This window comes from Notothenia rossii (genome assembly GCF_949606895.1).
Source record: "Notothenia rossii genome assembly, chromosome: 2".
Classification (NCBI taxonomy): Eukaryota; Metazoa; Chordata; class Actinopteri; order Perciformes; family Nototheniidae; genus Notothenia; species Notothenia rossii.
In genome coordinates, this window is record NC_136904.1 from 21,919,116 (window position 1) to 21,946,722 (window position 27,607).

A 27,607-nucleotide genomic window follows, 5' to 3' on the forward strand; every position below is an offset into this window, starting at 1 on the left:
CAACATCCACATGCTTTAACTGGTGAGTAATTCAGTATTCTATATGACTCATGTATACATCTTTACTTGAAACCTGAGACATTTACAAGGGAAAAAGACACACAAAGGCACATAGGTACTCCACCTGACTGACTATTGAGCATGATGGTCTCAGTAACAGACATGACAGAAACAGACAGACCAGTGGTCTCCTGCCTGTCAGAAAGCTGAAGGCTGCATGACTCACTTAGTCAAGTGATCTCCATATTGTCTGCATAATCAAAAAACTGTATATTTGTCTTTCTAAACACTACTGGCTGTACAGAATCTGCAGGATGCCGCTTTTCTGTATTTCTGGAACGAATGCTTACGCTGCTATATCTTACATACAAGCAATACTTTGAGTTACCCCAGCTGATGGCCAGCTATGTTTTATTTAATAGTTGTATTGCCTTCACAGCAGAAGCAGCAGAGTCTTGCAGCTGTAGCAGTATAGAAAGTGTTATTGTAAAAAGACATGACAGTCATATGTGGAAAAAAAGGACATAGTCTTTGAGACTGCAGATGAGCTAAAGTAATCCAGACACGGCCCAAAAAAGTCCAATCAAGCTAAAAGTGCATGAGAAAATGTCTGTTTCACACAATCGATGAGCTTTTAAAAAATAGCATGAGCTTAGTTAAGCATATTTTTTTGTTAAGTTAGTTTTTCTCCAATGTAGGTGGAGAAATATTGATACTGTATCAAAGCTGATGGAGCAATGATTGAAGGTGATTTAAGTGTGCTTCATTTCCTCTGTGACAATACATGATACGAAACAGCTGTAAGCCCTTTTGTTCTGTGGTCATTATTAAATAAAGCACAAATGCGTCACTGCACTGTAGAACCCGGAACAGAGACATTATATGTTTGTAATCTTTTATTGCATGTTGCATGTGTTTTCATCCACTGAGACTGAGCCCCTCAAGGAAAGGTCAGAGAGCTCAGTGGTCTACTGGGACAACAAAAATAATCCATGGCTTTCCCCCGGCTAGTCCCTGTAGAGCACTTTTACTGCACTGACTGCTGCAAAATAATATCAAGGTATAATTGTTCAACTTTGAATGTAATGTATCTTGATTTTTAAATTCTTGCATTTAAGACAGTTTATGGCTTATTTTTTATTAACAAAGGAAAGCATGTTTTTGTTTTGGAAATGATGAGCATAATGCAAAGAGAAACATCAACCATTGCCCACAAATATAAGCAAACAATTTTAACCAGTTGCTTTTCTCTGAGATTCTCTTCTTATAATCCGTTTTTTTCTCAATGCATTCCCAAGTGACCAATATGGCCATTCATAGTGTTTTCTGATCTCATGGCCCTAAGGTAAAGATATGGATAAAGGCATGTTTTTATTTTTAGTTTCTGCTTTTCTCAATCTCTAGTGGTGGTATTAAAAATGTAGCACTTACGAGAAACATGATATGTCATGTCAGGTTTGTTGTGTGCACTGCCCTTGAGGCATTAAGAGTTTGTAATTGACACAAGATCACATTAGACTAAAGCCCTAATCAATTTACTTGACATTTACTGTGATTGTTTCTTTCTTTTTTTTATTGACAAATGTATGAATTGACCTAACACAACAATACGTTTATTGTGCTTAAAGGTGGGGTAGGTAAGTTTGAGAAACCGGCTCGAGATACACTTTTTGTTATATTCCATGGAATGCTCTTAACATCCCGATAGCAATGAATAAGTACACTCTAAAAACGAATTCAGGCGACCTTTCACCTCCACTTAATTAAATGCATGGTTGGAAGATAAAAATGTGAGTTAATTGATTTAGATAAACATTTTAAGTTGCAAACATTAATTTATAAGTTGTGTTGACGTAATAATGTTGGTAATTACATCAACTTAATATTGTGTGTAATTTGAACTCTTATTTCTGCGTTAATTCTCTTAAAACTAAATTCAAGTCGTAGTAAGTAATGCAATTGGCTTGATAACTTAATTGTTCTACAACTTCAGTTAAGGACTTCAAGTCCACTCCCACTTAACATGCCTGGACAAGTTCCGACAGTTAAGACAAATAGAAATATACAAAGGACATTTTAAGGTGAGTGTCATCTTTTGTCATTCAAATACAGTAGATAGCCTTGTGGTTGCACTGTATAGGCAAATTGCTGTTTGACCAACATTAGCAGCCTTTGAACTGCAAAGTAGTAGAGGCTACTGTGAGTATAAAAATACTTTGGTTACTATTGTGATATCGCTTTTTATCCACCCCAGGATCTGACCATACAATGGCAACCATCGTGGTGGAGGGAAACAAATGAATGAGCAAGCATTCTGCCTTAAATGTGTTCATACTGTTTGAAATAATGACTGTCGGCAGTGTAAACATCTTTATTACATCTTTTGTAAAATTGATGTGTGTGATCTGCAGATTGGTGGCCATTGAGAGTTTGTCTCTGTAGTTTTACAAAAACTTTACAGATTTTACATATTTGGCACTGGTTTTAAATATGCAAAGGCCTCTAACTTCGATGTGATGGCAGCATTTATTTGCTGTGTCCCCATTTCCCATGGTAATATCTTTAGTATTATCAATTTCCCCGGTTATCTTTTTTTTCAAGATTTAGATGAAGCTCAGCGCAAGTTCTTTCAAGAAGACTGGGTGTGTATACATTCACTCCGCAGCTGCATATAATCAGCTCATCACGCGTTCTCTTTAACCTATTACATTTCACCTCATTCTCCAGTAGCCAATCAACGTACTGCAGCCAAACTATAAAATGGTTCTCCTCTCTCCTGTAGTCAGCTGTGATTTGAGGTGTTCATGCACCTTATCATATGGCATGTGTCAATAAATGTTCAAACAAAATGAAATCTCTCCTGATTGAAACATCATGTGTTGAAATAAACAACTGCAGTTCAAAATAAAAAGTGAATTGCCTAATATTTTTCTTGTGGAATCAATTAATTTCTTTCTTTCGAGGCAAAAACATGAAAAGGCTAAGAAAAAAAACAATTGAATATAATATATTTGGAGCAACTTAATTTATAAATGGTTGCCAACTTAAAAACGTGTGTTCACAATGATGGTAATTAAGTACATACAACTTAAAATTCCTCTTAAATCATACGGTAAAGCAAGTTAGAACAACTTAATTTTTGGAGTAATCAACTTAAAAACTTGTATCCCGAATGAGGGTAATTAAGTACATACAACTTAAAATCCCTTTTAAATCATGTGGTAAAACTAATCGGAACAACTTAATCTTTTGAGTAATCAACTACAAAACTTGTGTTTATGGTACCAATTATTAAGTAAGTGGTAATTAAAAAAACCTCTGATTGTAGAGGAAAAGCCTTCTCCCCTAACTCAAATAAGTTTGTTGCTTTAAGACAATTATTCATTAGAAGTTGTCTTAACTCAATAAAAATCTATGCAAACTGTTGCGTTGATTTTTTTTGTTGAGCCAAGGCATTTGTTTTTAGAGTGTGCTTTGACAAAAAATCCATAAAATAATTTCATCTGTGGAAGCCGTAGTACTGTAAAAAGCACGGCAAATCATTTTAGCCGGCCCGGCTAAAGTAACTGGATGGCCTACCTGCCTGTCAGCCTTCCATCTGTGCACAAACTTATCTCGTGCCCTCATTGGTCATGTGCGCGTTCGTATGTGTTGGAGGAGAGGCTCTGTAAGGAAGTGGCAGATTTTTCCCGGTTGTGTATTTTCAAATTCTAGCGCACTCGGGCTGGTTTCTCCAAAATTACCTACCCCATTTTTAACTTTTCTTTGCATGAGGCTCAGTCTGTGACTCTATGTGGCTTCTGCCAATAACTACAAGCCAATGGAAACCAAAATTCTGTTTAAATAGGTTTAGGGTGAATGGAACATTTACATTAGTTGACACTGTTATCCAAAACAACGTATAATAAGTGCAATTTACCATTAAGATACAAACTCAAAACACAGAGAATACTGCAAGTACATTAGCCTTTAAAAGCCAACCCACTGTAAGTGCTACTGCATTGGCTTCAAATAAGCCAGTCCTTTCTAAGTGCGACATACAGAAGTGCAAAGTTTTTTTTTTTCTCTTTTATTGGTAAAGGACAAGGTGCATTTGAAACAGGTGGGTTTTCAATCTGCGACAGAAGATGTGTGGACATTCTGATGTTTGCATATTAATAGGGAATTTGTTCCAGAATTTTGGAGCCATTATAATAAACAGGCAGGTTTTTGCTCGAAGAGCAGAGGCCTGTACTACGAAGCCAGATTTTCGCTTAGCGGGCTAACTTCAGGGAAAACTCTGGGTTTCAGGTCCTACGACGCTGGTTCTCTTTTTAGTGGGCTAGATCTCCATGGTAGATTATGCTGAGCTAACCAGGGGGCCTATACTACTAACAGCCTACCTGGTTGAACTGTAGAGTCATGATGCCCGAACTGGATATGTAGAACTATAGGTTACTTACGTAACCCCAGTTCTCAGAGTAACATGAAGTGAGATGTCTCACTATGGGATGCGCCACAACGCGTATGCAAACAGAAGCATCAATCTCATTACGCCAATCCTGATTGGCTGGTGATCTTGACGTCTACGTTGGGGAATCCACCCACCCTATAAGTAGCTTGCGCTACGACGCAGCGTCATTCAAAATAAGCACCTCTTCTCGCTTCGCCTTAGCAAGAAGGGCCGTCTGGTGAGACATCTCACTTCATGTTACTCTGAGAACTGGGGTTACGTAAGTAACCTATAGTTCTCATTCAAAACACTCCGTTCGATGTCTCACTATGGGATATTGAAACTCCCGTATTGCTAGACATGCTTATCTCGAAAATCACCAAAACAACCAGAACTTAACAGGTAGAACCCTGTCTCAACACGGGGCCCAGCACTGCGCGGGCCACACTTGGAGCAGAGACATCTAGCCTGTAAAAGCGGACAAAAGTGAGCGGTGAGGACCAGCTCGCTGCTGCACAAATTTCTTGGATGGAAACACCCTTGAACAAAGCCCAGGATGTAGCCAGCCCACGAGTAGAATGAGCATGCAGGCCCGTTGGTGCCTGCAAACCCTGACTCGTATAAGCCAGAGCAATCGCTTCCACAATCCAGTGGGAGAGCCGTTGCCCGGTAACGGGCTTGCCCTTCTGAGGGTTAGCCCAGGATATAAAGAGTTGGTCATTGCAACGAAACTCTGTTCCTCAGAGGAACACAGCGGCGGAGGAAATGCCTCAATGTCAATGGGGGTACATGAGCCAACCACCTTAGGTATAAAGGCAGGGTTGGGCTTCAGCAACACTCTCGTTTGCCCCAGGGCAAACTGAGTGCATGAAAGATGTACAGAGAGCGCATGAATGTCACTGACTCGCTTGGCAGATGCCAGAGCCAGTAACAGCACTGTCTTCAGTGACATGTGTTTCATGTCAGCTTCTTCCAGGGGTTCAAATGGAGGTCGAGTGAGACCATCTAAAACCACTGCCAAGTCCCATAAGGGAACCAGTGACCTGGAAACAGGGAGGAGTCTGCGAGCCCCTTTCATAAAACGGCAGACCAAGGGATGTTGGCTAGCCGTCTTTCCCTAAATGCCCACATGGCATGCAGCAATAGCAGCCAGGTACACTTTGATCGTAGAGAAAGCTCTTTGTTTATCAATTAGGTCCTGTAGAAATGATAAAATCACCCCGACAGGATATTGAAAAGAGATGTGTCCTTTTTGAAGGCACCACTCCTCAAACACCCTCTTACATTCATAGAGAGACCTGGTGGAGGAAGCTCTCGCACTCTGAATAGTGTTTATCACCTTCTGAGGGAGCCCAACTGTATTCAGATTGTACCACTCACGGGCCAGGCCCATAGTGCCAAGCGCTCTGGGTGTGGGTGAAAGATCGTCCCCCCCGCCTGAGACAGTACAGATGTAGCGATTCATTTCAGACAGTTTGAAACGCGAGGGCCGTGGTTGGTACGTGATCTGCCCTCGCTCAAGGGAAAACCTCCAGCTTGACTTGAGACCGCCCCCGTGATAGATAAATGTAATTATAATGAAGCCAGCTGCAATGGATCATTGATCCACCAGGGGGTGCAGTGGGGTTCCATACTGGAGCTCATGTGAAATAAAGTGAGATACAGTACGCCGGATGTACAGCGGAACTTTGTTAAGATCCATATGTCACGGATATCATACTACTGTGCCAAATAAGAGACATGTAATCATTTACAAAACATCACCATGTTGTTATTTAACAAAATAATTTTGGTTTTCGAAAAAAACGAATGGGAGGAAATGCAGCCCGGCTCTCGATTTTTAATCCTAATTTAATCATCATCTTCACCACGATCATTTATGTTTATGTTCGCCGAATTGACATGAAATCACTGACACATATGAATATACTGTATTCAACTTCATTAAAACGTTATTAACGTGCCTAAACTCAGTAATTCACCAAAAATATGTATATTTTAATGGAGTTTCGTCGGTCGATCAGGATCCCAAAGTGTAGCGGAGGGATCCTCATCTGGATGAAGGGTGTTATTTTCCCCATAAAGAACAAGTCGCTGCAAATTATCCCGCTTATTACATGGCCACATTCTCCACAAAGTAACGACATGACTCCCAATATTAATTGAAATGCTTTTATGGATTTAGAAAATGTTTTTATTGATTTAAAAAATAGTTGTATGTATTGATTTAAATTCACATGCATCCGCTAAGAAAAATTGTCCGTTGTTACAGTTTTTTAAACAGTCTGAATGAAACGGCAGCTCTCAGCTGTGTATTTACACAACTAATGGCCCATCAACCACAGCTCTCTCCCCCCCTCCCCCCCGGATCTTTCTTCTCCAGCAGCTAAATTAACAGTAGGTTACTCTGAGTGACCATAGACTGTATGTGACAAGCTTACAGTTAGTGACGTAACAACACCATAAAAGCTGGTGGGTTGAAAGCAATACGGGAGGTAAAAATAACTACAATAATTGTGACTTATTTATTGTGGCTTTTATGTTTTTAGGTATAACATTTTATGTAATTCAGGCTTATAGTTCACCCTTCTCTAAAAGCCTTCAACAATGACAATATTCATAGTAATTTAATAAATCCTTCCAACACACATTGTAAAAAATAGCCTACTGTAAATTAAGAAATCATTTCAATATGTACATCTTCTGATGTAACAACAATAACATTATAAATAGTAACATAGCTGAACATGGTATTGCACATTTAGCTTTGAGTGTTACTGACCTGAGATGTTTTTATTACATGAATTAAGGTGACTGACGCTTTTTAACATACAGGGATGCAAACTCATCAGGTATGAAAAAGGTGACAAGGATCCGAGCCCCCGGCTCCCCCACCCCACGGAATGACAGAGGATGTTAGCAGTCAGAACAACTAAAGCAGCAGTGTTAATAATAACAGAAACGCCAAAGAGTCACATAATAGAAATATATAAAAGCATTTATTTCAAATTGTGGAGCAGTCAGTTTATAATTTTGGCAGCACTGTTGAGCATTTTGAAAATGTATTTTCAGGCCTCTGTGCAAGGCTTAAGTCTTTTTATCTTTATAGCCACATGGTGTAAAGTAACTAAGTTCATAAACTCAACAAGTACTATACTTGGGCACAATTTTGAGATACTTGTACTTTATTTAAGTATTTCAATGTTTTGCTACTTTGTTCTTCTACTCCACTACAGTTCAGAGGTACATGGTGTACTTTGACTCCACTACATGTATTTAATACCTTTAGTTACTTCACAGATCTGGATTAATTAAGTGAAATATAATCAAGTGTTAAATCAGACTTTAGTTCCACCTGGAGTAAATCCACAAGCTACCCTGCAGTATACAAAGTCATTCAAAATAGCTGCACCTTTAGCAGCTTTGAGAACACTTTCATGATCAATCATTATAAAACATAGCATATCTATTATTCTGAAATGGAACAATCTGCACAATGACTACTTTTACTGTCGCTACTTTCACTATATTTTGATGATAATACTTTTCTACTTTTACTTGAGGAACATTTTGAATGCAGGACTTTTACTGTAACAGAGTATTCCTACACTCTGGGACTATTACTTTTAGTCAAGTACAAGATCTGAGTACTTCTACTTTTACTCAAGTACAAGACCTGAGTACTTCTACTTTTACTCTAGTACAAGATCTGTGTGCTTCTACTTTTACTCAAGTACAAAACCTGAGTGCTTCTACTTTTACTCAAGTACAAGATTTGAGTACTTCTACTTTTACTCTAGTACAAGATCTGTGTGCTTCTACTTTTACTCAAGTACAAGATTTGAGTACTTCTACTTTTACTCTAGTACAAGATCTGTGTGCTTCTACTTTTACTCAAGTACAAGATCTGAGTACTTCTACTTTTACTCAAGTACAAGACCTGAGTACTTCTACTTTTACTCAAGTACAAGATCTGAGTACTTCTACTTTTACTCAAGTACAATATATATACTTATACCACCTCTGTTTATAGCCTATGAAAAAAACTATTAGAAATAGAAGGCTAAAGCTAACGTTAGCAGATAGTGACAATGTATGCTAGCTAGCTAGCTCAACGATTCCTTAAATAATATTGCCACAGAAAAACTTTTCAGTTCACATCACGCTCTGCCGCTCCGACAGGGAGCTCTGCTCTGAACACCTGAACAGCCCGTTCTAACAGCTGTTCACCAGCGGTCCAGTCTGTGCCACAGTGACTCCGGACGCACAGTTAATATTAACGAACGCACCCGTAGGTCATGTAGCTGCTGAAGCTAGACCATCATCTCGGAGCAGCAGAGCCTTATTATACATCCATGAGCAGAGCCGACAGGCAGGAAGACTCGAGCACACAGCTCGTACTTCATTAAAATATATATAAAAAAAGAACACCATGCGTGTCATGATGGCACATAACAGCTCACGGCCGCAGATTACTCCGGGTCCCAGCCCCCCCCATACCCCAAAAATATTTGTATTGCAGATCTACATGAATCCCACAAACGACTTATTTTGGATTCAAAACGGCGAATTTCGCCGAAAGGTGACAAGTTTGCATCACTGAACATAGACAGAGCACAACTGAAACATAACATCTGAAACGATGTAACAACATAATACACTTGTGGGGATGCTTGGGATGTGAGGAGTGAGGGACACGGCTTAGAACGGGCGTGTCGCCTGGCAGGACAGGAGAGTGTGTGCACCATTGATCTATGAATTCATGTCCGTGACACTCACTGCTGCCCACAGCTGTTTTATAGAAGGAAATTCCTTCACTTCATGAAAGTGTTTTAACCACACACACCTCTACACACACATGACGGGTGTTATTTTCCCCATAAGGAACAAGTCGCTGCAAATTATCCCGCTTATTACACGGCCAAATTCTCAACAAAGTAACGACATGACTCCCAATATTAATTGAAATGCTTTTATGGATTTAGAAAATGTCTTTTTTTTATTTAAAAAATAGTTGTATGTATTGATTTAAAAAATAGTTGTATGTATTGATTTAAATTGACATGCATCCGCTAAGAAAAATAGTCCGTTGTTACAGTTTTTTAAACAGTCTGAATGAAACGGCAGCTCTCAGCTGTGTATTTACACAACTAATGGCCCATCAACCACAGCTCTCTCCCCACTTCCCCCCTTGATCTTTCTTCTCCAGCAGCTAAATTAACGGTAGGTTACTCTGAGTGACAAGCTTACAGTTAGACACTACACTGTCATTGCAAGTGACCCTCAGTTAGTTGACTTTTATGTTCAACTGCTAAATTCGTTACTGATAAAAAAAGGGCTTCTACTGTACCTAATTACCTTAACACTAGAACCGCCAGAGGTTTTTGTATAGGCCTACCTAAACCTGTCAAATCCCGCTATTAGAATGCAATTTTTAACAACATAGGGTGCTACATAACACACTTTCAGGAAAAGTCAGGGACTGGGAGACTTTAATATTTTATTGAAAAAAAGTTACATTGCACACACACAACACACATCACACAAATTGACCCGATTGGCGGTTCTAGTATTAAATAAACTCACTAATTAATGAAACCAGTTCAATACGCATTATTCTTATTCTTATCATTCTTTATGAGCGCAGAAATAGTCTTAAAATCAGATCTGTTTTTTAAATGAAATCTGACGGCAGGCAGCTAGCTCTGATCACCTATGACAAATGCGCCGCACCTAATCGCTGGCCATTCAGCCACAGACACTGTTCGAAATGGGGGGGAGCCAGGAGGAGCTTGGCTCCCCCGAAGAGGGAGGGAGCTCCCATGAAGGCTGACTTTGAGATAAATAGGGGGAGCCCAAAACAATCGTGCATATTTGTGTCACACAGATTAGAAATGTTGAGTTTCTGTAAATAACAGTTCTTGAAATAAATAATAGTTATTGTTCATTACAGTTTGTGAATATTTGTTTTATATTTGTGAATATGTCTGGGTGTTGCCATCTGTATGTGGCGGCGCTGCATTCTTACTTACGTTGCTATGATTATGGCGGTGATGCCGGCGCGGTATTTGAAATGTTCATATTGATATTTTTTTAACTCTGGCTGTGTAATAAAAAATATGGCAAAACGAAAACAGCCAAGCGTCACAGCTTTTGGATTCACAAGCAAAGAAGCGAAGGAGTCTAAAAATGACAACGTGAACGGAAAACAACTTTTAGTTGGCCGGCTGTAAGCGGCGTTAGGGTCGAGTTTGACAGCTCCACACCGAGGGAGAGGCCTGCCGATGCGGAGCCTGAAGAGGCTTCAACAACGGCCACATCCGCCGGCATAGTGACACCGTCTGTATTAGTAGAAGAGTGTTTTTATAGCAATTGATCGCATCCGCGCTGCTGCGCCAGTCAACAGAGCGTGCGTGTGACATATTTAGTAGCAGGATGTGCTCTGAAAAATAGGGCTCCCCGAAAGCAAATGGGTAATTCGAAAACTGACAGAGCTCCCTCTATACAAATCAAACTGTAGAAGGTGTGAAAGCACCTATTGTTTTAAATAATGGTCGGAATGTGACCTGTGAGCCTTCTGAATTACCGTGGGAAAGCACATTCTAAACTAAAATGTTCAATCAATAAAGTAACATCTTATCTTATCTTAATAATATCTTCATATTAATAATAATAATAAATCATACAGTATGTGTCCGAAAGGGAGCAGGAGGAAGCAAACACAAAAATATACTGCATATTAAAGCAAACGATTGTAAAGGTTAAAGTATGAGCATAACAAATAAAGAAGTGTAATGTAAACATTTACATTATAATTATGATTCTTTAATATATAAAGACTATATATTATTGAATTACAAGATTAGATATACTTTAGTTGATCTAAAATATTGATGTGTTCAAATGCTCTTCAAAACACAACTGAAAGTCCATGAAACTTGTCTTTCTGTATTTGTGAATGAAGCGCCATCTCCTGGTTAAAACCTGAAATTGAAAATCTGGCAACGCCCTCTTGGAAAATAGTGGGAGGGCTTAACATTCCTCTATACTGGTCTTTGGCAGGCCGTAGGCAGGAAGCTGTAAGCTGGAGTCCGAAATTCAGTGCTCCATCTGTATGTCCCTGCGTAGGGGGAGCTGCCACGGCTGCCCGCACAGCAGCTGATATATCTCCGCCAGCCAGTACATTGCAGGCCAGTGTGGAGCTATCAGTGTGTGGCGTTGTTCTCTCACTCTGGCCAGAGTTGGGGGTATCAGAGCCAGGGGTGGGAATGCGTACAGTAGGATGTACGGCTTCAAGTATGGGTGAGGAACACCGCTAAAAGCTCCAGATAATTTATGTGTGACCGTTGGAGGTCCCTGCTCCAGAGACCCCTCACAGGTCGACCTTCGTATATACCCCCCCAGCCCGTCAGACATGCGTCTGTGGTGACCACTTTCCACGATAGGCACGCCCCGTACTAGAAGAGTCGGGTGTAGCCAGTGGCGCAGTGCCATTATGCATTTTATAGTGACCATCACTCTCCAGGGGTCCAGTCTGAGGGCAGCTACCCAGCGCTGAAACTCCCTCATGTGTAACCGTCCCAGTCGTACCACCAGGATGGCTGACGCCATGAGCCCCAGTAACCACAGACATGATCTGAAGAGAACATATTTGCGTAGCCGGAAATGAGTGAGGCAAGCTCTGAAGGCTTTCACTCTTTCTGCTGACAGGCGGGCTGTAAAGGGCACCGAATTCAGGCGTAGGCCCAGGAAGAGTACAGTCTGGGCTGGGGACAACATGCTCTTTTCTGTGTTTATTACGAAACCCAGATCGAGCAGGTGTTTTACGAGGACATTCGTCTGCGTAATAGCCTCTTGCTCCGACTGTGAGAGAAGCAGCCAGTCGTCCAGATAAGTTGCCAGGCGAATACCCTGTTGTCTTAACGGGGCTATCGCGGCTTCCGTACACCGTACAAACACTCGCGGGCTGAGAGACAGACCGAAGGGAAGTACTCTGTACTCGTAACAGACACCCTGAAAAGCGAACCTCAGATATTTCCTGTGTGGATAATATACTGGGATGTGGAAATACGCATCTTTCAGGTCGACTGATGTGAACCAGTCGTTCTGGCGCACGAGACGCAACAGAGATGTGTGAGTGAGCATTCTGAATTTGTGTCTTTTGAGATATTTGTTCAGAGCTCTCAAATCTAGTATAGGCCGAATTCCGTTCCCTCTCCGTTTGGGAACGAGGAAATACTTGGAATAAAAGCCGCTCTGAATCTGTTCGGCGGGTATTATCGATATAGCCTTCTTTTCTACTAGCGAGAAAATCTCTTGCTCTAGAATATGGGCCGACTCTCCCCGTTTTTGTAAATACAGAATGCCCGAGAAGCGAGGGGGGGTGACAGTGAATTGGAGTCTGTAACCCTGTGTTACTGTCTTGAAAACCCAAGCAGAATCTGTGAGCATCTTCCACTTTTCGCTTCTTAAAGCGAGCGGAGATGTCCCATCTCTGTCGTCTGCCCTCTGTGTCTTTATTTGTTGTGTTATGGGGCCCTCTAGTGTCTGAACATGGTGGTACCACAGGTTGACAACCCGTGCCGACACTGCGCATGCGCGTGGCAGTGGTGCCTTCACAGCCCCGTCTAATGTCCGCCTTTTGAGAGAGGCCGTAGCCGCTCTCAAAAGAGGGGTAGACGACAGACTGTTTATTGTTTTTATTGTTTTTCTTTTCATTTTTATTGACTGCGCCCTTGGCTTCAAGCCTGGAATTGACAGTGGAAAATGAGTTATTAGGAAACAATAATGATGACATGTGTTTGTGTGAGTTACACAGGCAGCGGAACTTGCTGTCTTTGATGTTAAGTCAATTTCCCTTATGGCGCGAACTTGAGGATGATGTTCTGGCATCACTCGAGGTGGCGGGAAGATGGGGGCATGATGGCACCCCGAAAACACATGAGCATCTAACACTGGAACGTGTCCTGGAGCTGGGGAACAGGGAACTTCCAGCTCTCTCGTCCTCGTCGAGGAGAGGAGGCTGTTAGGCTGCTCGCTTCTTCTTCCTCGCCTGGTGGCTGAAAACCTGGGTCGGCTGTGCCTGAGCGGCTGCTGCCGGAACCGGAGATCTTCTTGGCCAGCTCACCCTCGCCTCGTGCCTGGGCTGGGGACCCGGGACGGGCTGTGGTCTCTGCTGCTTCGGTATCTTTAACCGGGCAGGACGTGAGGCAGCTTGAGTGAAGGCCTGCCGCGGGACAGTTGAAGGTGGCGGCTGGACCCTTCGGGGGAGACAGAGCTGGAGAGCCTCGTCTTCCTTCTTTTTTGATTCGCATCTCAGCTGCATCGAAGCTAGAGCGGAGCCAAATATGCTCTCGGGAATAATAGGCATGTTCAGAACATCCTCTTTTTCCCGGTCTGGAAGGTTCGTCCGGTTGCGCCACCTGGCTCTCTCCTGTACCACCATAATTCCCAGTGCTTTGCCCGTGGCTTGGACTGCACACCGCTGCACACGGAGGCAAATGTCCGTGATCGCTGCGATCTCGTCCCACACGGCAGGCTCAGGTTTGCTCGAGAAGTCCTCGCAGAGCTCCGCCTGGTAGGCGGTCAGCAGCGAGGAGACATTGAGTGCCCTGGCGGTCAAAGCTGCGGCTTTATAGGCCCGTTCGGTCATCGCTGACTGAAAACGGTCTGCCTTTGCCGGTAGCGTGGGGTTCCTGCTCGGTGTCGAAGCCAGCCTCGGTTGGAGGTGGGCTGCCACCAGCGGCTCCATGGGCGGCATGCGGAGCAGGCCGAGCCTCTCCATACCGTCACAGTCCAGGGAGGAGGCACCCTGGATTGGGGCCTTGTTGCTGAAAGGGTGGTCTCTCCACGAGACCGACACCTCCTCCAGCATCTCCGGAAAGACTGGAAGGAGCTGCCTCTTTGTCCTCGCTGCTTGGGGCAATTGCTTCCTCTCGTAGCGAGATCTGGAGGTCTCCTTGGCCACTTCAGGCCATGGGATGTCCAGCCTGGACGCAGCGCGTTGACACAAGCTGGTGTGGTTTCGCCCGGGAGAGCGGATATCGCTCCCGGCTTTGCAGCCTGAGCTGATGAAGAGAAGATGTCATCCTCGTGCTCATCCGAGTCGGACAGGAGGAATTCAGAGGCATCCTCTTCTTCCTCCATATAGTCCAACTCCAGGACATCCTCCGCGGGTGGAACCATGGTGAGGTCCAGTTGGGAGCCCCAGCTTGACACAGCGCAGGGCTCCGCTCTCGCGGCTCTTGCCGCCACCGGACCCCAGCCTGACACGGCGCGGGGCTCCGGTTCAGCGGCTGCCGCTGTTATTGAGCCCCAGCCTGACACAGCGCGGGGCTCAATCTCTGCGGCGGACGCCACCATGTCTTGATTGCCGGCCGGCGAATCAGCGGACATGAGGGGGTCCTGTCCCGACAAGCTAGCTTGGCGTGCTAGCCGTCGGCGGAGGCTCTTAATGGTGAAGCGGGCACAATGCCCGCACGAGCCGGGGTTATCGATAACCTCCTGGGCGTGTTCCAGCCCGAGGCAGGTCGAGCAGACCTGGTGTGAGTCTGTGCCTGAGATCTTAAACCCGCAGCCGCATAGCCGAGCCTCCGAGTCCCTGACTCCTCTGGTGTGAGGGAGAGAAGGGTCCTTTTTTTTTTGTCGGCGTGGAGTGGACACACTAGTAACAGGTACGTTACTGAGAAAAAAATCCAACCTCGTCGTTAATCCGAAAGGAAAAAGCGACGGCGTAGATTTTATTCTTTAAAGAATATTAACTGGTGTGTTAATACCTTTTGTTTTTATCTCCGTCCTCTCTGGTGTGAGAGAGAAAAGAGAACGTCCTCGCTACCGTGGTATTGGTGTGGAGGGAAGAAAAGCTAGCAACAGGTATGTTACTAGCTTGAAGAAAAAATTTAATTTCGAAAGAAAGAAACGGCGAGGCAGATTACAATATTAACTGGTGTGTTAATATTGTTCAGTCTTCTTGCAAAGCAAAAAAGTAACCGGCAAGCGCCCGTCGACCGAATGTTAGCTTTGGGTTCAGTCTGTGGACCGTTAAGCTAGCCCGGCTACTGATAATTCGAGATGTGCTCTGAAGCTAGAAGAGGTGTTTGAATGACGCTGCGTCGTAGCGCAAGCTACTTATAGGGTGGGTGGATTCCCTGACGTAGACGTCAAGATCACCAGCCAATCAGGATTGGCGTAATGAGATTGATGCTTCTGTTTGCATACGCGTTGAGGCGCATCCCATAGTGAGACATCGAACGGAGTGTTATGAATGAGAACAGTTAGTTTCCTTGCAATATAATTGATATAGCTAAACTTAAAATGCAGAAATATCTAAAATGTTTGTCATCTTCAGTGTTCATATTTTGAACTGGAACGATCTCCATTATGCACTCCATGAAATCTTGGCAGGTTCTGAGAAGTAATTATATACTGGGATACAAACGAGACTGCAGCAGGGACACATCAAAGAGCCATGCTGCTGTACAGAATTTAGTCGACACCTTCCCTCATTGAACAAAGCCATAGTAGTTTTCCTCTCAGCTTGTCAATGTAGAAAAGCATGTAAGCATGGAGCCGTGTCCCTGACACTTTTTATCCAGTGACGCAGTGATGTCTCCATGACATGGAGCTGCTCCCCACATCGCAGATGCAGTTGCAGAGCAGTTTTTGTTACTTAAGAATCAACAACTGTACGCTTGCCATGTTCACTATGCCATATAAAAGATTGGTATGGTTTATAAAGTGTTGTATAACATTTCCTTTCATTTGAATGCCATCATCATGTACTTTCTCAATTACATTTTAAGTTTGAATCTTCAATGCTTTCATCAACTCCCTTGTTCCTTCCTATGACATATATGCAGAGAAACTGACTTGACTTGACTGTTTGAATATCATTGTAAGATATTTTGTCACAAGTGCAATTTGTCTATCACAGGCTCCCTCACTCACATCTACACCACAGACTTATTAGCTGCCAGGAGCTCCTCAGAGGACACTGATTGGACACAAACGCATACTTGAAGCCGTACAAGACGTATTTTTGGGGGATCTTGTAATTTGGCACTTCCAGCGTGATCCTGTGATATTACAATAGTCCTGCTGCGCTGCAAGGAAAGAAAACGCTAACCCCTGCTATGGAAAATCAGCTGTAGCCGGAAATGTAGAAAGAGTGTCAACTTATATTATGGGATACTTAGTTTGTATGCACTATGCAAACATGTGCTGCAGTTTGCACTAGCAGATGGTAAATGTTATTTCCTCCATTTTCATCATTGCAACTCTAAATCAATGGGCATTTTTATATTGTCAAGCCTTGTATATACAAGACTTGACAATCAGGTCCTCCCATTAACTCCAGAGCAGTCATGCAGAGCTCAGTATGATTTTCTGTCCTGTTTTGTTTTTCATTTCACTTGGTTAATTCTTGTGATCCTAGTGCTGGCCAATGATCAAGTTAAATCCTCGTTAACTCCCTTTTCTTTACAAACTCATATCTGAAGGAACACTGCAATGTGTGTTGATCAGAACAAATCAGTAAAATAGTACATGAAATAAAAAAGGCAAAGACGAACTTTTTCTCAGCGTTGTTTTGGTCAGTATTTTAACCTCCAGTATGAAGTTTCTCAGCATTGGCCGGGAAACCAGAGGATGTTTATTATAACTGATTTTATAGGTCGCTACTCAGGATGAATTGAATAGTGTGACGGAAATGTACCTTGGTGTGGGTGTATTCAATGAACACTCCAGCACCGCTCACTGCATCAACATTGTATTGACTGAGCAACCAAAAGTAAAAGGAATACATTCAGCCGCTGGGACTTGAGGGCAGACATTCCTATGAGAGTTAGTAATAATGTCATAAAATAAGTGATTTGAAGAAAGGGCTTTGTTTGTCCTCAACATTTCACATAAAGTTTTTCACAAGAGACTTTGCAGGTAAATTGTCAGTGTGTCTCCAAATCCCTCTGGGTGAAGGGTAAAAAATAGAGTTTTCCATTAGAAAATAACTAAGCGTGCAGCCTGGAGCTAAAAAAGAAAGAAAGTTGGCACCATGCAGCCAGCAGTAAAACACCAGGCCAATACATCCCACTGTGTCGGTCAATGGAGAGATGGATGAATGGCGTTGCAAATCGTTTATTTGTTAATACCAAAGAGAAAATAATGATTTAATCATTACACAATACTGAAATGTCAGTGAATGTCAATATCAAATAAAGAGAGTATAAAGTAATGCGTTATTAAAACCATTAATTAACCAGAGCCACAGGTTTTCCTCTGGGTACAACCTGAATAAAATAAAAGCCAAAAGGTTTAACATAAACCTCTGTTATTGTCTGCAAGCCTGAAAATGACATACCCAAAGTCAAATTTTTACTCAAAACCCTTTTTGAAAATACTTGTCTCTCTTTGGAATTAACTGTCAAAAGGTCAAAAGTACTCTGCATGGAAGTAATAGTAAACCTACATTTGAAGAGGCAGAAACATTATATTTAATTTCATGCGCATTTTATTTGATCTGATCACAGAGATTTGGAAATCCATGACTTATGGGTTCATTGGATTTGTATTTAAAATCCTGTTCATCAACAGCTCATCATTTGTTTTAAACGTTCCCTTATGTGACACAATTGTAAAAGTTATTTAGTAAGCATGTAGAAGTAACAATTTCTCAAAGCAATTGATATGGCTGACTCATGCTCCCAATCCATCAAATATTCATTAAGCTAAATGAAAAATAGGTTGTCAGAACTCAGCTGAAGCTATCATTTAAGGTCTTTGAGTCTTTCATAGAATGAATAACAGAATAGCTGCCAATTTCCTCTCTCTCTCTCTCTCTCTCTCTCTCTCTCTCTCTCTCTCTCTACTGTATTCCACTGAGGCTTTTTTATGCGGTGGTATTAGAGCAGTACTCTGCTAAACGTAGGCAGCTGAAGACTTCACAGGACTCGGGTTGGCCCCCCGCAGTGACCTCCAGCCAGCTTCTGATGGAAATCTAACCAAGCATCACACCCAATTTGGGACTTGGGAGTAAACAAACAGGAGTGCTCTTCAAAGGTGGAGCCACTAGCAGACAGACGAGTGGGGTCTCTCTGTTCAGCTCTATTCACTCAGTACCCCCTAAAAGCATTGGCTTGTATTAGAAAAAGTTGAAAAAACAAGTTAGCATAATCTATGTTTTGTCCAAGAATCTCAGATGTTTAAAATTCTATAGCCCTGAGTTTAGGATTAGCTGAAAAGAGTCCAGGAAGCGTATTTACAAGTTAATAGTGTTTAAAAAAACAATGGTACACTGATACAATGAATTTGCAATGAGTGATTCGGGCCCGAGTGTGCTCTCTCTCCACGGTCATGGTGGGACGGCTGGAAAAGAGACTTCCTGTTGGCTTCCCATATTATCATCTGTAGTCTTCTCCCATTGGCTTAGCGTCTTCCTCTTTGGCTTTATGGTGATGTGGCATAGATCGTCTCCCGCGAGTGATTAATAACGTCAATAAGGAGCATTAGACTTTGTGTATTTAATATGTAACGCCACAAGTCACTCTCCTCATATTCTCATTCATAACATACTGTTTGCTTCATGCTAATGGCTACAAACAATAATACTCTGCGAAGGCAGAAGTTGGAGATAATACTCACAAAACCGGAAGTCGAGATGAGTGAACATCTGGTTTTAGAATAACACAGTGTATTAATTTTTTATTCCGGCACACATATATTGATTTTATTTCCTACAAATGCTATACCAGTCCGCAAGATTCTCTTCCTTTAAAAATGAAGTGGTGTTTTTAGGAGTCGTTTCAGGTTTAACATGTTGGTTGTTGTTTGTGGATGGTTGTATGAAAGTCTTACATTATATGTTTTTTTTATATACCTGTGGAATAAGTAGATTTGTATTATATAAAAGCAAGAACATGTTTGACCTCAAAGATGATAAACACCTGTCTTTTATTAATCAGTATATACCATTTTTCACAAAATTAGATTGGTCAATCAATCACTGCAATGCCAATCATATGGGAAATGAGATTAGGAAAAACAAATTCACCAAGTTGTTTATTAACAATACATGAGCACACAATAATAATTTACCATAAGTAATCAGACATGCACTTTACTTTAAGGAGTACAAGAACAGTAAATGCATTAGTACATGTTGTTCTCTTTTGATATTTATATTATTTTTTGACTTGTCTTTGTTGATCATAATAAGTATTCAATTTTTCCCTTTGTGAGAATATCATGCAGATCTATGTTGGTGCTATATTAACACTTTTTCCTGCTCTTGCCAATAATTCAGTCTTAAACACGTGAATCTTTTGATCTGGTCTAATCCAGATTGGAATGACCACCAACATCGAATCATCTTGTCCTATGCCAAGTTTCTGTCCATGACACTTAAGCCACAGTTTTTAGGAACTTTCTACAAATATTCTCTATGGATTTGTGTTTACACATTCACTTAAATACAACAAATGTGTGTTTGAGTAATTGTATTCAGCTCTTTTTGGATGAGGTTGGGTTGCATTGGATGGTTGCCCTGCTCTGCTTGGCTGAGACAGGCCTCCTGATTTTATTACAACTTAATTCAATGCTAATTGGCAATACCGGGTTGAGTATTAAACTTTATGCTTTTTATTCACCTCTGTTTAAACGAGCTAGTGCTCTCTCCTCTATCCTCACCTGTCCTCTAAATCACTTGGCTCAGTCAAGCGGGTGAGCTTAATATCCTTCCCTGTCAATAGCCGCTGAGAGGAGGCAGACTTTATGTTCCTTAGGTCTCATGACAGCCACTCTGAAATGTTGGCCGGAGGGCAGGAGCTCAAACTCATTCTGCTGCGGCTGGTCAGGGCAGTCTTAGGTATTGGCTTTCCTCAGTGCTGCCTGTTATACTGTAATTGTGATAGCTATACCTGACTTACCCCAATGATCTCATTTGTCAATTTAACAAGTCTCCTAAGCTTTTTCTTACTGAACAAGTTTAAGTTTAAGTTTTCCTACCATTATAAACGCTCCTCAGTAAATCAAAACTTTGGTTTAACAATGAATGCAGTACAAAGTGTTCAGCTTTGACACTGAAAATAATAATAATAATAATAATAATAATAATAATAATAATAATAATAATAATAATAATACATGGGGTTTTTATAGTGCTTTTCCTTATAATAATAATAATAATTCATTACATGTTTTTATTAGAGCGCTTTTACAGCTGCTCAAAGCGCTTTAAAAATACACATTACACATATTAGACATGTAAGAGTCATTACTGTGGACATTACCCACAGGAGCAAATGCGGCTAAAGTGTCTTGCCCAAGGACACAACGGCCTGACGCAGTGGCAGGATTCAAACTGGAGTTCACCAACACCCCTTGATCTGATGACCAACACTCTAACCACTGCGCCAAAACCACCCCCTTATGCTCGAAGATGCTTAAGATAAAATGTGTTGCATCGCCTACCAACAGTCATTAATTGTTTGTTGTACACAAGTCATATTTTATGCGTAACCAAGTAATCACAGCTACCTAAACATAATCTGAACCACAGGGTAGCAGATCGGGAAAACAACTCAAGTAATGCCTTAAAGAAAGGAAGGAAAGTATTTGTTTTGTCGTTTTTGTAAAGAGAGGTCTTGCAGTGATTTTATTGTAGTGTAGTTCTCACAGCTCACTGAGGATGTTTTTAAAGGTCCCATGTCATGCTTTTCCGGTTATTACCCGTCCCCTTGTGTGTTATGTAGCTTTTTCTGCATGTAAATGGTCTGCAAAGTCAAAAACCCTCAAAGTACACCCTGTAGCGAGTAAAACTCTAACACAGAAAAGACCTGTCCCAGAACGCCTCATTGGAGATTTTTATTTTTCCATTTTTTTCTTCCGGGTACCAAGTGACGTAACGGCTACGCGGATTGGTCCAATTAGACCAATCCTCGTAGCCGTTACGTCACTTCCTCACACACACACACTCACTCAGCCTTATCTTTTCTCAGCTGCAGCTCAGCGGATTTCTTAGCCTGAACTCAGCCTGAGACAGCGAGACAGCAAAACTCAGCCTGAAATGTATGTAATATTCAATAAAAAGCCCCTCTATATGCACACTTTAACACACACAAGAATACTTCACAACAGAAATGTCTCTTATAGACAACCTCGATATCCTATAATTAAACCTCTGCTTTTTTATTTTACAGTGTACAAGATGCATGATTTACCCTGGAGTTTTGATCCCTTGTATTTCATTGGCTTGTCTTGTCTCATCTCACATGAATTGTCTCACTGAATACATTTAAAAAAACAAATGAAATGGCTAAAATAAATCAGTAAAACAAATATACATTTAAAAAGGAAACAAATAGGATAATATGATAGGTCCAAGGTAGGGCTGAACGATTAATCGATTTTAAATCGAAATCGCGATTTTTTATTTTTTTTAAATTTAAATTTATTTATTTATTTATTTTCTTCTATGTCAGTCATCCACACCAATCAGAAGTGCTGTGCTCCACATTTACCAGCCATTGTTAACCAATCAGAAGTGGCCCATGATATAATGTGAATAGACAGATTGATCCAATCACCTGCCAAGTATTTTTGAAAGTGCCTGCCTTTTCCAAATGGCTTCCAATGAAGCTCTCCTAGATCTGAGTCAGGTTAGTAATGCTCTATCACATGTTTTACATCTATTACAGGGTGAATCTTAAACTGAAGCTTGACTTTAGAGCAACCCAATGGAAGTTTCACGTAAGTTTAGTTCTTTCACTCGTAGCTCGGGCTGCAGGGGTGCTAGAGACGGGAGCATGTTGATGCAACCTTCCTAGCCAGAGATATGGCCACATTTTACAATAAACTTCCGTTGGGTTGCTTAAAAACAAATATCGCAAATCGAATCGCAATCGCAGAAAAATCGTCAGAAAAATCGCAATTAGATTATTTCCCCAAATCGTGCGGCCCTAGTCCAAGGTAGGGTTTTTTTCTATTCAAAATAACTGGTCTTATGTCAACAGTAACCGTTTTGCAAGGTTTCTTTTGGCAGTTTTTATGAGATGCAGTCACTTTTCCAATGGTTGGGCCCTTGCTTATACCGTCAAGCATTACCCCCTCAGCCCATAGAGCTGCACCTAGTCCAATGAGCACTCTGCATCAACATTTAGTTGATGACCTGTGGTCCTATGATGTAATTCTACTTCTGCTTAAGTGGTAGAGGAACTGTGTTTCTGCTGCCCTTTCATAGGGAACAGCTCCCGTAGGTGTGACTATACTTTGGCTTATTGATCCACATCTCTGCTAATGTCAGTGGACAGAGATGAAGTCTTATTGATATCACTGTTCCCTGCCCTCACCACTTAACCACTAACTACACCTCAAACAAGACTTGCTGGACTTTTTTGGGGAGATTAGATAGAGTTAAACGGTAGTATCAAACACCAACACACAAACATTTTCACCACTGATACCTCCCTATCCGACACGATCAATAGAGCCGTTCCTCTGTATTGATGTTAATATCACAAAGTTATAATGAAAAATGCAAAGTGGCACTTTGGTGGGTTATCCGTTTTAGGTATTGATTCATGCCGAGACTTATTCACACTAATAAGGTTATGGTCTCTGTGATTGTTGTTGGTTTGTTTTGACCATTTTAATAAAACCAGAGAATATTCTTTGGTTTGTATTGTATTGTTTTCAAAATACATGATTAGATGCAAAGTCATAAGTTAGGGTTTTGACAAAAAAGCAGAGAATCATTACAACTCTGTACCTGAGTAAATTACCTGCGTCAGATGATCTGAGTGATGTATTTTGGTGATGCAAAGTAATTGCATGCTTTTGGTGTGTTAGTGAATTCACATTTGCCAGAAAGAACTAAGTCAAGCACTGAATGTCTGATATGTAAAGTTATTAAAGTACTCTAAGTAATTAGAGTACAAGAATGATACATAGGCGTACATTTATATCTCATTGATATGCTTTCACAATTTAGAATTACCAATGCAAATTGATGAATAAATCAGAAGTGTTGTGGCTCTCTGTTAAACTGCAGTGATTAGCATGTTTGCAAGTCAATGATTTGTTTTTATGAATAAGCTATTTGTAAGCTAAGCACATTGAAATGTAATTCATACGTGATGTTGCACATCCTCTTACAAACACCTTGGTTGCTCCAGAGATCTCTTACTTAGTGTGTGTTTGAGTGTCTAGATAAAGGTCTTGCAGGTTCCTTTTGTGTTTGTGATTGTTGACTGTCAACACATTTGGATGGGCAAACAGTCTTCAGAGCAATGTCCTACATTACATTACATGTCATTTGTTAGAGGCTTTTATCCAAAGCGACTTACATACTCAATACTGTGGACAATCCCCACAGGAGCAATTTGGGGTGAAGTGTCTTACCCAGGGACACAACGAGATGCTGACTGCAGTGGGGTTTGAACCTGTGACCCCCTGATCCGAACACCAACTCACAACCACTGCACCACAAGCCTACCGTCAGACTTATAATGAAGCAAAGAACCCTGAGGGTTTTCACTGAGTATTGTTAATACCCAGACATGATGTAAACATATTGATGTGTGCGTAAACAGAATTAGTTAAATGTCTATGTGTGAATGTTTGATATTTCTCTGAGCTGACATGTGTGCTCTGTTATGACAGATGCCATGTTACTGGTGGCAGACAGACTGGAGGGACCCTTCAACATTGAAGCTGTTATCGAGCCGGTCGACATCAAGATCTCTGATGCCATCATGACCATGCAGGACAACAGCATGCAAGTGTCAGCCAAGGTACCGTCTTTTCAATCGGCTATGGTCGTAATGCTATGATGCAATTTATTTTTAAACATTATAGAGCACAAAGTAGTTATACAGACTGAAACATCTGGTAGTAATTCCTTTCATACTACTTCATCACTGTCTCGTCAAATGACACCGCTGCATGCAGAAAAAAACTAAACGATTATTTAGCTGCAAACTGAGCTTTCTGGCTCAACATTTGAGTACGATTTTGAAAGAGTTTATTCAACACATCTGTAACTTTTTATGAACATAATTAGGAAATATAACCATATAAAGGTGAGTCTTTAAAAGAGAGGTGAGCAACAATCTACCTCTTTCCTTTCTTTTGACTTTATTTTGCTGATCATTCTTTGTAAGTTTTTAATTTCCAGCAGCTCATTCAGGAGGTTATCAATCACAGAAGTGTTAGTCATTGTCTTTCTTGTCAAAAGGCTTTTGTTTTAGTTCAACTTCTTATTCAGACCCTTTGGTGTAGTCTGGCCTATCTTCCTGCCAGAGTTACAAAGGTCAGTTTGAATTAAATGTCACATTCTTTTCCATATCAAAAGGGCTGCAATTTACAACTGTACCCATTGTCTATGCACTTGATGCTCTATCCCTGCACGGTTGTGCTTGGCTGACAGATTGCTCCGAGATTACAATCTTTCCCCCACGGTCGTATTTTGACCATAAGTACAGTGCTTTCATTCCTGCTGCGCAGACCTGTTGAAAATCGGTTTGCTTGCGTGATGTACAAGATAGTGGAATTGTAATCATGGTGAAGAATTGATAAATATTAGAAAAAAGACAGCCTCTTGTCCTGACAGCCATGCAGCACATTAGAGTGCTCCATCACATACAGGCCAGAGAGGAATGCTAATGAGCCGTGTGCTTTGGAGGTGAGCTGTTTGGGCCGTCAGAGCTAGGGACATGCACAGACATTGGGAGGGGCTATTGCTCTAAACTGGAAAAAGGGCCTCCCCCCGAAAAAAAATTACATCAACTAAATTGAACAGTAATTCACATCTCCGAACAAAATAAACTAAGGCGACTATTGCATTCGGTGAGTTGATTTTAAAAATGAAAACCAGGGACATCTTTTGTTTTTGCGGTCCATATCTCATTAAAATATCTAATGTTAGTAACTATTAAAGACAAAATGGGGACAATTCTGTTCTAATGTAGTTTAACCATTGTAACTGCTTTGCAGTCCAGATATACTGATAAAATAGGGCCTCTAACTAATTACCTTAAATACACTCACTAATTAATTAAACCAGTTCAATACGCATTATTCTTATTCGTATCATTCTTTATGAGCGCAGTAACGGTAAGGTAATCTAATTACTTATTTATTTATTTTCCATAACTTAATAACGGAGATGGTCAAACTAAAGTGGTAGAGACATGGCAGAAATCCTACAATGAAGCGGGACATTGAACTGTTCACCCGTGAGAGGGCGATCAAGAAAAGAGAGGGAGCGGCCCCGTTGAGCGAGTTTACAGACGAAAAGACACAGAAAGACAGAAGCACAATAACAACAAGTAGGCTATATGTAGGTGTTTTTTTGTAAATAACCACCGGTATCAAGAGGAAGTAAAGTCCCCTGGTTTGTCCCTTATACCCTAAATGCCATGAGACAACTCAAAATCAAGTTTCCAAAATCCGACACTAGAGGTGGTCTTTAACGCACCGGCAGATGACAACGCTGACAAAGTGTGTTTCCCGCAGCGAGACGCTACAATACTAATTGTGGGCTTATCATGTTGATTCGGCCACAACAGAAAAAAGAAAAACAAACTCTCGCTCTCTCCAGAGGGGCAGGTCAGCCAAAAAGGCCAAACGGGCCATTGCCCGTGCAACATTAGCCCGTACCAGTCTATGGCCCGTACCTGTGCATGTCCCTGGTCAGAGCCTGTAGAGACAAGCCATCTGAAAACAATCTATTCTCACAGTGGACCTCTATGAACTACCCATTGATTACCGGAACAAGAAATTCTATATTTTATGAAGGCAAATTTATCATAGTTACAGGATGACATTGTTCTATTAAACAACTATGTGATTATCAACACATCCTATGTATTTATGTGTTAATTGATATGGGCCAAAAAGGATTTTGACCGAAAAATTCAAGTTAAAATCATCAGATTTTATGGGGGTAACAGCATACAAAGATTTTTTTCTCTCTTTTTTGCCACCAATTTGACACTTCCTGTGAAAGGAGACTGCTCACTGATAGACAGCACTGGTTCCAGGCTGGCTCTATATAGTTTTATATTTCAAATCACAGACCAGAAATTTTGCTGTGACAAAATTGACAGAAGCCTTAAAGGGAAAAATGTTGGTTGTGTAAGTAACTCAGATCTGTTGGGGGGTCAGGATGGATGTATATTCTACCAGAGATTGACTTAGCCCTAGTTCACTGTATAACTCATGCTGATAACCTCCTTTTAACTGATCGGTACTGCAATGAGCTCACATCTTATAATAATGGAAAAACATGTTTTAAAATGTTGCAAAAGCTGTGTGATTTCCCCAAGAAGTCTACTCTGTGTCGTCTTTGACTTTTGCATTGGATCTCCCTCTGTCCCATGGTCATTTTAGGTTTTTCAAGGGTGCGGCCAGCCAAAACAATCAGGAGTTGGCAGATCTGCACGCGGCATCTCAGATGTATTCAGTGGTCGCTTCAGACCCTACACTCCTGAAGAGAGGCCAACCACAGCAGCCGGAACAAGCCTGGATAGACTGGTGCGTTCTGAAACAACATAACCAACCACATACTACAGATTACTTAATGTTCTTCATCACACAAAATGTGAATGTTCCATATCCCAGAATTTGCAGGGCTGAAACAGATTGCCACCAAACCTTAGGCTGGTGGCAAATCCTCAGATATTGTTTGTTGTATGCTATAAAAAGATTTGTTTCAATCCCCATGAAACTGAAACACAATGAGGAGTATGCTGTCAGTGTCAAGCTGCAGTACAAATCAACACGTTGTCCCTCAACTTGACAAGGTGTAAACTCAGTGTTAACCAACTCCTCAAACTCTGGTCTCTGCAGCCTACAAGTTTGCTTATTCTCCCTATTGCTATAAAATGGTTCAAGGTGCTAAAAAATTGAAATAGTGAAATAGCAACATGTCAGGCTATGGGTTGGATATCATTAAACCATAACATAAGCAGTGTGTCCTTTGACCAATCCAAATACCAAATTATAATCCTCTCTTCATTTGGCAAATAGCTTTAAAATCATATATTGTCTTTTTAAATAAAAGGCCCAGTTGATAATATTCTGCTGTAGAAGTTGTTTGACAGGATTAAAGAGGAAACTGTGGGAGAAGAGAACCAGATTAGAAGATGGAGAATGTACAGTCCAAATGTAATCTCTAAATATAAG

At 41.2% G+C, this 27,607-nt stretch overlaps 1 protein-coding gene across 2 annotated transcripts in view; it reads left to right on the top strand.

The window, feature by feature from the left end:
• The window catches only part of LOC307029459 (glypican-6-like), a 172,529-nt gene that overhangs the window by 110,577 nt on the left and 34,345 nt on the right, over window positions 1-27,607 (top strand). For both annotated transcript variants that reach the window (XM_079665490.1, XM_079665491.1), the window contains exons 5-6: window positions 24,083-24,213; window positions 26,813-26,956. In XM_079665490.1, coding sequence (XP_079521616.1) covers window positions 24,083-24,213; window positions 26,813-26,956 — 275 coding nt within the window. The remainder of the gene's footprint in view (window positions 1-24,082; window positions 24,214-26,812; window positions 26,957-27,607) is intronic.